At 29.1% G+C, this 10894-nt stretch overlaps 1 protein-coding gene across 1 annotated transcript; it reads left to right on the top strand.

Moving 5' to 3' along the window:
• Positions 1-7977: 7977 nt before the first annotated feature.
• LOC111489849 lies at positions 7978-9844 on the top strand. Its single transcript, XM_023138271.1, has 3 exons — positions 7978-8989; positions 9124-9201; positions 9372-9844. The coding sequence occupies exons 1-3, from the start codon at positions 8246-8248 to the stop codon at positions 9384-9386; spliced, it is 837 nt and encodes a 278-aa protein (XP_022994039.1). The 5' UTR covers positions 7978-8245; the 3' UTR covers positions 9387-9844.
• Positions 9845-10894: the final 1050 nt, after the last annotated feature.

Here is a 10894-nt window from a genome sequence, read left to right as displayed (position 1 = left end):
TCATTATTAAATCTAAAATGGTAGTAGATAAGAGTAAAATAAATGTTTTTTTTTTAATTATTAATATCAATAAACTCACGGTCGGAAACACTTACAAACTTGAATATAGTTGTGTTTGTGGTAACCTTATAAAAAAATAGTAATTATGTTTTCAGCGCAATCGTCTGATAATACGAGGATTCTAACAGATGTTGGAATTTCAACGCATTCTCGTATTCCCACATTCGTGGTAACCAATCACTATAACCAAAATGTTTACCCGTGTATTTCTCACACTTTCCTATTATAAAGTCTCACCTACAAAATTCCTCCAAATTGCCTCTAATCAAATACAAAATGACACTTATAATCAAATCTCATTCTCTCTTTATCCAATTAATTAGAATTTTGTTGTCGGCTCTATCAATATAAGATTAGTAGACAAACAATCCATCACCAATAATATCGGTTTAGAAAATAAATATGAGTGGAGTAATATCTGCTTAGGGAATGAAAATCTATTTACACAATCATAAGATTGAGGAAAGATTTGGTAAATCAAATTTAAAAATATAATCCAAAATATCCAACAGAAAACTTCATTAAATTTTGTAGAGTAACAATATATTCCCTGAAATAATAGAAAATAAGAATTTTAGTAAAAATATCATTATATGTATATATTGGTGGTCAACTTTAGTTCAATCTCCTACAAAAAGTCATCACGAACCCACGTTAAAATCATCTATTTGATGTGATACCTTAATTAATTATTCTCATAAACAAAACACATTAAAATCAATTCTAATTTTTTTTAATTAATTTTTTGAATAAGCTCGTGATATAATTACTTCACATATGTTATTAGTTAGTTATTTTATTTATTTATTATCATTCCCAACATATTTTTTCCTATTTAATCACATAACTCAACATATTTAAGATTTAAAAATAATATTCAAACAACTGCCAAAGAGAGATTTAAAAATAATTTTTTGTTTAGGATATTTTATTTAAAATTTATTATAAATAATTTATAAATAAGTAATTTAGGAAAATCATATTTAATTTTTTTTTAATTTGAAAATGAATAATATATCAATTAGAAATAGGATTTATTTTTCCATATAAATAAACAAATTTAAAATTAAATTAAAGCGTATTTTCTTTATTATCATTTCATAATTGTCAACATTATAGAGATAGATTTGTTAAAGAAAATATAGTTTATAATCTGAACTGATTTAATAAATAAGTTTAAATTATTTACTATAAAGATTATAGGAAAATATAGTCTTAATAGGTTTATTATTTTATATTTTAAACATTATGTGAGGTCGGTTAAAGGGAACCAATTAACATGTTATAGTAAATTGTCTCGACAAACATGTCAATATTTGTATTAGAAAAGTTAGTTGTATTAGGGTCGTTGACTATGCTATGATGAGTTAAAAAATGTGATATTGATTGTCGAATTAGTTATGATATATAAATTATAGAGACTAAAGACAGATGAGTCAAGTAACAATATTTGTATTAGAAAAGTTAGTTGTATTAGGGTCGTTGACTATGCTATGATGAGTTAAAAAATGTGATATTGATTGTCGAATTAGTTATGATATATAAATTATAGAGACTAAAGACAGATGAGTCAAGTAACAATATTTGTATTAGAAAAGTTAGTTGTATTAGGGTCGTTGACTATGCTATGATGAGTTAAAAAATGTGATATTGATTGTCGAATTAGTTATGATATATAAATTATAGAGACTAAAGACAGATGAGTCAAGTAACAATATTTGTATTAGAAAAGTTAGTTGTATTAGGGTCGTTGACTATGCTATGATGAGTTAAAAAATGTGATATTGATTGTCGAATTAGTTATGATATATAAATTATAGAGACTAAAGACAGATGAGTCAAGTAACGTAAATTCAATTGTTGAGATAGGCTCTTTGATGACCTCAAAGAAGCCGACGAGTTTTATTCATAATATTCTTTTGATCGATGTTCTACAATTAAAAATTTAGGTTATCATCAATTATTTTGGTGAAAAAAGATGTACAATTACAAAAACAATAATCAGCACTTTAATGGCACTTTGTTTGAAATATTTATATATATATATATATAAATATTATAGGAGAATGATTCAAAATCGGGATGCCCAAACAAGCCCGTTTACCAACTAGCCATGTCACATTTTCTTGTTTCTAAATCATAATTAATATCACAATAATAAGGCAATAAAAGTTCTTAATTTGAGGGTAGCTAGAGTGTTATTTGAACGATGATGAAAGAATATAAGCCAAACTATCGTAATATATTTAGATTGCAATATATTATACGAAAATTACTATCCCTTTGAAATTCTATTTCAAAACAATTATAAATGAATAAGTCTAAGATAGATTTGATGAAGGAGAGTCGAAGATTTAACTTATACATGGATCCCGATAGGCTAAACCTAGAAGGTTGAGATTAACCGTATGGATTGACTTACAAAATCGTGCATTGTGTCAACCTCTTAAACCAACCCCTTACGTCAACAAAACAATATTTTGATAAACTTTTAAAAGTAACTTTAAAAATATTTTAAAATTTTGTAGTAAGAAAGAAAAGGGTGATTATCTTAATTATGTTTAAATAGAAAATTGAAAATGGAAATATAAAAGGAAAGAAATAATGAAAAATGAATGAAAAAGGCTAGATAGTTCTAAAATTACAAAATATATATATATATATATATATATATATATATATATATAAAGGGTTTCCACATGTTTATAGGAGGTTTGATGCTATATTGAATTAATTTTGTACCCAAAATGATTCCAAGTCCTATTTATTTACTGTATTTCTTTTTTCCTATTGTTGGAGTAAGATCGAATAACAACCGATATTATAAGATATCTCAATATATAGTTAACTAAATTTCAATCAAATATATAATTTTATTTAATGTATATTAATTATTTTAATATTATAAATATATCTAACATAAGGACTCTAAATAAATATATATATAGATATATAAAATATAAAATATTAATTTAAATATTATTTAATAAGAGTGGTTTGGAATATCAAATAATTAAGTTGGGCCTCCAATTTGAAACCAGTTGAGCTGGCACAATATTCGAGATCTTTTTAGACTATCTTTAGACTCAAATTTATATAGTTTAAATTAATTTAATAAAAAAGAAATCCAAGTAATCCTATTCCTAAATAGATAACGATAATTTAAATCCTATAAATTGTAATGATATTTATTACTGGTTCTCATTTGTTATTTGAGTTCTCTTCCAAACAAATTTTATTGAGTTCGACTAAAATTTGATCAAAGAAGTAAATGACGACTCAAACTAGCGTCGATAAGAATTTGGAGGCACCATCATCGCCACCACTACTCTGGGGGAAACATAAATACCGGAAGATTATTAGCTGCAAAGATCCTAGTTTTATGGCTTCGGAGTTTCAACGAGCCCCAATTTCAGCACCCGACATGGCGTCGTCTCGAAAAGTATTGTCGAAACACGAAACAGTTGCATTGAAGATAGAAGAGGAGAACAAGGCAATAGAGGAGGAGGAGGGTACAAAACTAAAAGAGAAAAAAATTAGTAGAACGTTAAAATCGAAGAGGCTCCAATCAAAGAATATGGTTTTGAGTATGAATGTGACGCTCTCCAAATCTGAGATCGAGCAGGATTTTTTAAAGATGACCGGTAAAAAGCCACCGTTAAGGACTAAGAAGAGGCCTGCAGCTATTCAACGAGATGTAGAGGTACGTTTGTCTTCCTTTCTTATTCAAAATAAGAAAATATTAAAAAAATAATTCTCTTATAAATTTACAATTATCATAAAAATTAAATTATATTTTAAAAAAATTAAGAATCAATAATATTCTTATTTTATTCGCAGGAGGTATATCTTGGTATGCAGTTGAAAGAGATCTCAAGGTACAAAGTTACTGATGGCTTGAAATAAAAAATTATTTATGTAATAATATTTTTAATTCAAAATTGTATTACCCTACACTAAAAATAGCAAAAAAAAAAAATATATATATATATGATAGGATTTTATCCAAAAAAAAAATTAGACATAGAAAATTTAATGATAGAAGTTCTTCGATGTTATATAATTTTGCTAAATTTTTAATATGACTTATTTTAAGTCAGGTTCGATAGATATATATTTGAGTGTATTAGAAAATATAATAATATAAAGTTTTTATTGAGATAATGTTTTTGAAATAATATTCTAAATGGTTATAATTTAGATTTGAAAATATTAGAAATAAATTTAAATTTCTATTATTAAATCTAAAATAGTAATAGATAAAAAGTAAAATAAATGTTTTTTTTTATTAATGTTAATATCAATAAACCCAGGTTGGAACACTTACAAAATTGAATAGTGTTGTGTTTGTTGTAACCGTATAAAAAAATAGTAATTATGTTTCCAGAGCAATCGTTTGATAATATGAGGATTACAACCGGTGCTGAAATTACAACACATTCTCGTATTCTGTCATTCTCACATTTTTCTATATTTATTGGTAGTAACCAATCACTATAACCAAAATGTTTACAAATGTATTTCTCACACTTTCACCTTACAAAGTCTCACCTACAAGATTTCTCCAAATTGCCTCTAAACAAATATAAAAGGGCAATAATTCCACATCTCATTACTAAATAAACCTTTATTATAGGCATAACAATTACAATATGACACTGATTCCACATCTCAATGTTGTTAGATAAACCTTAAATTTACTTTGCTTTATATTATAGTTAAAAAAAATTAATTTAGTATCAGATTTCTTTAATCAAATATTTTACTCCGGTTATGTAAGAAGTAATTCAATTAATTAGATTTTTGTTGTCGGCTTTATTTATTTAAGATGAATAGGATAAACTGACCAATGATATCTTTTTAGAAAATAAATATGGATAGAATAGGAGTAATATTTATTTGAGAATGAAAATCTATTTACATTGAGGAAAGATTTGGGGAACAAAATTTAAAAATAAAATCTAAAAATATTAGAGAACAAGAATCTTCATTAAATTTTGTTTAGTAACGATATATTCTCTATAATAATAAAAAATAACATGTTTATTTTATAAATATATTGGTCTCCAACTTTACCTCATTCTATACTACTCTATATCAGTAGCTTATCGAGTTCATCTCTTACAAAAATTCATCACGAACACACGTTAAAATTATCTATTTAGTGCGATAACTTAATTAATTATTCTCATACTTTTCCTTATCATCAAATAAAATACATTAAAATTAATTCTTGTTTTTTTTAATTAATTTTTTTTTTAGTAAACTCGTGATATAATTACTTCATATATGTTATTAATTAGTTATTTTATTTATTTATTATCCTTCCAAACTTAAATTTTCCTATTTAATCACTTAAGTCAACAGCATATCTAGCTTTGTGAGAGAGAAAGTCATGAGAAGAAAGCTTGAGAGGGAGAAAGAAAAATTCATAATTTTTGTTTAGGATATTTTGTTTAAAATTTATTATAAATAATTTATAAATAAGTAATTTAGGAAAATCATAAATAAAATCTACTTAGAATTAAGTTGTTTTTTTTGTTTTTTTTTTAAATTTGAAAATGAATAATAATTCAATTAAAAATAGGATTTATTTTTCCATATAAATAAACAAATTTAAAATTAAATTAAAGCATATTTTCTTCATTATTATTTCATATTTGTAAATATTATTAGGATAGATTTGATTTAAAAAAAAAAATAATGTAAACTTAGTTAATAAATAAGTCGAAATTATTTACTATAAAGAGAAAATATAGTCTTAAAAGGTTTATTATCTCAATACATTATGAGGTCCATTAAAGGGAACCAATTAACAATATTATAGTAAATTGTCTCGACAAACATGTCAATGTTTGTATTAGAAAGGTTGATTTTTAGGTTATCACGAATTATTTTGATAAAAAAATATGTATAATTACAAAAACAATGCAATTTAATGAGTATTTTGTTTGAACTATATATAAAAAATACCAATAGAGAGAATGATTTAAAATCGGGATGGCCAAACAAGCCCGTTTACCAACGAGCCATGTCACATCTTTTTGTTTCTAAACCATAATTAATACCACATTAATACGGCAATAAAAGTTTTTAATTTGATGGTAGCTAAAGTCTTCTTTGAACGATCCACGAAATAATATAAACAAACTATCATCATATATTTAGATTGCAATATATTATACGAAAATGACTATCCATTTCAAATTCTATTTCAAAAAATTCATAAATGAATCAGATCTAAGATCTGAGGAAGGAAAGTCGAAGATTTAACTTATACGTGGATCAGAATAGACCAAACCTAGAGCGTTGAGATTGACCGTATAGATTGACCTCCTAAATCGTGCATTATGGCAACCTCTTAAGCCAAGCTCTAGATCAACAAGTTTCTTTAGTCATTGTTCTCCAAAGCAAGGGAAAGTTGGTCAATATCTAACTCTTTATTATTGAGATCAAGTTCATTCGGTCAATCCAAGTCTGTGGGGGCCTTACGACCTAGAATTCTAACTTCATACGAAATCTAATTTCGTGGCAAAATCTGATATAAATGGAAAGACGAGGACATAATTTGATTTATTTATTACTTGTGTTTTATTCTAAAGAAATTCTTTCTCCATTTTTTAATATAATTTTGAATTAAAATGGCATGAGGAAAAAATGGGTTGATTCAAATATTTCCAAAAATAAATAAATTTTCATTAATTTTAGGTTTTGAGTTGCAAACGCATAAATTCTATCTACATCAAGTTTAGAATATTTCTAAATATATTCATTATTTTTAAATTTTATTTCCATATAGATTTGGAGTCAAAATCTGAGAATCCATTTCAATTTCGATATTGCGTAGGAAAATAAAAAATACATTTAATTTTTTTTTTTATCATTTCAATCAAATTCAAGAATTTAGCATGTTTTTAAAATTATTATATTTATAAATGGACTTCCTTAACCTTAAATTTATACCTTATAACTAATTTTGATGATGGGTCAAAAGGAATCTTTTATTTATTTATTCATTATATAATTTAAATATTTTAAGCAGTTCAACTTTAATATTATTTAAATAATTTTGTTCAAAATCAAATTTAAACTAATAATAAATATTAATTTTAACTAATTTTAGACCATTAAAATCGACAAAATAGAAGAATCAAGTATTTTAATTTCTTTTATTATTTTTACTAAAACTAAAATAATAATAGTTAATATTTATCTCAACTAACATTTGCTTCCGTCAAGATACAACACGTAAGTTATAGGAAAAAAATTATTTTTTAAAATTTATAAATTTAATTTACAATATAATTTTTTTGTGTAACAATTGATTTAATATCTGTAATTAAAAATAATTTAAAATGAATATAATTGGACGTGTATTCTAAATCTGTAAGCATATAATTTTTTTAAATGTTTATGTTAGATAAAATTCAAATTTAGTTGGGAGACTATTTTAATAAATAATGCTAAGGAGTACACATTTATTAAATTTATTTAATTGAGCATACTAAAAATCAAGAAATTAAATTTAAATATAAGATATTAGGTAAACTCTAAATATTCATTTATGTATCCAATAAATTAAATATTTAATTTTATGAGAAGCTTTTAATAGTGTTAATATTAACATTATTAATAATTATATGATACGATTTTGATTTAAATTTAAATCTTCATATTTTTTATTTTGAATTATTAAATTAGGCTCATTTTGATTAATTAATTTTATAGATTAATTAGGCACAAAATTGTGATTCAAAATTAGTTTAAAATAACTATAAATTTAGGGCAAAGCTTAATACTTTAATCTTGGAGGATGATTAAAATAGAAAACAAATTCAGAAGGTGATTTGACGGAATTACCCCTACGTCCGAACGTTAAAACCATCCGGTCCGTCTCTCTCTGTTTCTCTCTCAACGGGTATAAACTTGGGTGGTTTTTTTTTTCTTCCGGCCATATTCTGTGAGAGCGACCAAAGAAACTAGCGACGGAAAAACAGCCCTTAACCATTCTCTCTCTCTCTCTCTACAAGCTCCGATACTTCTCTCTTCCTCTCAAATTTCCCCCAGAAATTCGTAGTAACAGAGTCCTACGGAAATCCGGCAACTCTGTCTGTAATCGGCTGTTTTGAATCTCCGGTCAATGGTGTGTGCGAGGGTCTCTTGAGACAACGAACGGAGCTGGTCGATGAGAATGCGGTCCGAGAGATCGAAATCTCTTCATAATTTCATGTTGCCGTGTTTGAAGTGGGGGAATCAAAAGCACTTGAGGTGCATGAAGGTGAATTCTAATGGTGTACAGGTCTCCGGCATGAATCGACAATCTCACTCCTCGAGATCGGAGGAGTCTACGGAGAGTAGGAGTCGGGAATCGGGCTCAGAGATGCGGATGTTCTTCAAGGATTTGGAGATGAGACCGAAGGTTTCGAAATCGATAATCAAGAAAACCGACGACGTCGGGATCGAGGCGGTCAGAGAGAAGCTTATGTTTGATCTGAAGACGGCGGCTGATAAAATGAAAGAGGCGATTTTAAGTAAGGAGGCAGTGGTGACCGGAGAAGAGGCGGAAGAGAAGAACGATTCTGCCGGAATGGAAGAGACGCCGGCGGCGGTTGCGTTATCGATGGCGGAGACCAGACCTTGGAATCTAAGGACGAGGAGAGCCGCCTGTAAGGCTCCGAATGTTGACGGTGGTGGAAGTAAGAATTTGAAGCTTGATGAGAAGAAATCGAATTCCAATTCCCCGTTGCGTAGTGACGGTGACGTCAAGTCACCTAGGTTGAAAATTGGGACGGAGAAGAAGAAGAAGAAGGTGAAATTGGTAGTGCCGCTCTCGAAGAGAGAGATCGATGAAGATTTCATGGAAATGGTGGGACTCAGACCACCGAGGCGGCCCAAGAAGAGGACCAGAATCGTACAAAAGCAATTAGATGTAAGTTCGTTCAAATTGCCCTTATTCTTCGTCAAGTTTCGAGTAATTTTCCAATTCAAGTTCTCTAATCTGCCTCTAGATACCATTTTTGCTTAGAAATAGAGAATCCACGTTTAATCTGTACCATTTTGCAGACGCTTTTTCCTGGGTTATGGCTGTCGGAGATCACAGCTGATTTGTATAAGGTCCCTGAATTACCTGAAAACGGCAAGGTAAATGCTCCTTTCGTTCTGTCGATAAAGATCATTTTCTAAATGTTTATCTCTGAAGAAAATGAGTGGTTCTGTTTAACTAGTCTTCGTCCATCCTACATGATTGAGCTTCAAAATTCTTCCTGGATTCTGATACTGTAGATTTTTCTTCAATCTCTGTTGTTGCACAGGTGATGAAGGTTTGAAGTGCTACTTCTTTGCAGAGATTCAAAAACTTCCCCATTCATGTGCTGACTCCAGAGTAATTCATGGGTTTGATTGGTGATCATGCTGTATGCCCTGGCAGTTTGGTATCAACCACTGTTGAATCCCACCCGATAACTTGCGGTGTATGGTCTTCCTCTACTTTCAAATGCTAATTTTTGTTCATAAATTAATCTGGTTTTGCCTTTGCTAGACGTGGAATAATTCACAAAGAATAGGATTGGAGGAATTTGGAACTGGATAAAAGGACATTTTCTTGTATGATCTTGAGTGATACAATGTCTTGTGGAAAGCCCTGGTCAAGAAATGAATGTGTAGCATACTGTCATCATTTGGGAATATCAGTGCTTGAATATTGATGCATATTCATGTAGTTACTTACAGAATAGATTCAGTCAACTTGTGTTAGAAATGTCAAACTTGTTGTTTCAACACTTCACAGATCATTTCTTGTTAATATTGAACTTTTTTGTTTTGTTTCAGTTGAATGCCTTCGTTGAGTTCTAGGAAATTAGTTTCTTGCACAACCCTAGTTTGAAGCTGCAGTCTGCTATATCCCCACACTTAGAGAACTTAGAAATACAGCTTAAACCTCTTGTTTTCCATTTCTTCAATCTCACCTCTGTTTGTTATTCATCAAACTTCTGAGCTAGCATGATTTCCTCGACGAGTTGCCCCACCCGATAGTGAGTCACCCGAATCGGGTGACTCTCACTCAAGGGATTAGTGTCTTTTCTCACTTTCTCCAAGCTCTTTTAACCATGAAATCAAAGGGCTGGAAATGAACAACCTACCCTTTTATGTCAGTAACTTAAAAAAAGTCTAGGGAAGAAACCTCGATCGATGATAGTAAGTCGAAGCTGTAGTAGGTAGCAACCCCCTTCTCAGATAACCGAGAACGCTCCTCCTCCCCCCACCCCCCCGCAGTCAGTTCCAGTACCAATTGAGTAACCCTGCCATTTTCGCTCTGGTTTTTCATGGTGCAATTTGTTCCTCCTGCTGTTTCTATCAGACACCAATGTCAATACATTGTTCTCTTTCCTGTTTGCAGTCAATGGAGAATCATTCACCAAATGACTCCAAAAACAATCCATGAGATAGAGATAGAGACAGAGCAATGTTCACTTCAAGTTGGGTGTACTTTAACTTGTTCTTAACCAAATTTTGGTGTGTTGATTGTGTTTCTGAAAGTCTTTGTTTGACTGTGTCTGTGTTTTACTTAGAGAAGGCCATGGGGGGAAACTTCTGCGACTTCCTCGCCCGCTTGGCAAACCAGTTTTAGTCTTAGCCAACGGAGGGGTTTCCTTATTATTAGGTGAAAAAAGAAGGTATAATTTGTTGAGAATGACATAGCTTGATGCTTGTTTTAATACCTCAATTGGCTGGCCTCATACAAGGTAACCACTAAGATTAAAAAAAGTAATTTTTTGGTTTATTATCATTATTATTATTATCCCATTTTCTTTAAAAAAAAAAAAAAAAAAAAAAA

This window comes from Cucurbita maxima, unplaced genomic scaffold (genome assembly GCF_002738345.1).
Source record: "Cucurbita maxima cultivar Rimu unplaced genomic scaffold, Cmax_1.0 Cma_Scf00014, whole genome shotgun sequence".
Lineage (NCBI taxonomy): Eukaryota > Viridiplantae > Streptophyta > Magnoliopsida > Cucurbitales > Cucurbitaceae > Cucurbita > Cucurbita maxima.
Note: the sequence above shows the minus strand (reverse complement) of the source record. Positions and strands in the feature narration are given on the sequence as shown.

Bases quoted from the DNA above. Each gene is read 5' to 3' on its own strand.
- LOC111489849 (XM_023138271.1), top strand. From the start codon at position 8,246: ATGAGAATGCGGTCCGAGAGATCGAAATCTCTTCATAATTTCATGTTG. The intron at 8,990-9,123 runs GTAAGTTCGTTC...ACCATTTTGCAG, and splicing joins TCGTACAAAAGCAATTAGAT to ACGCTTTTTCCTGGGTTATG.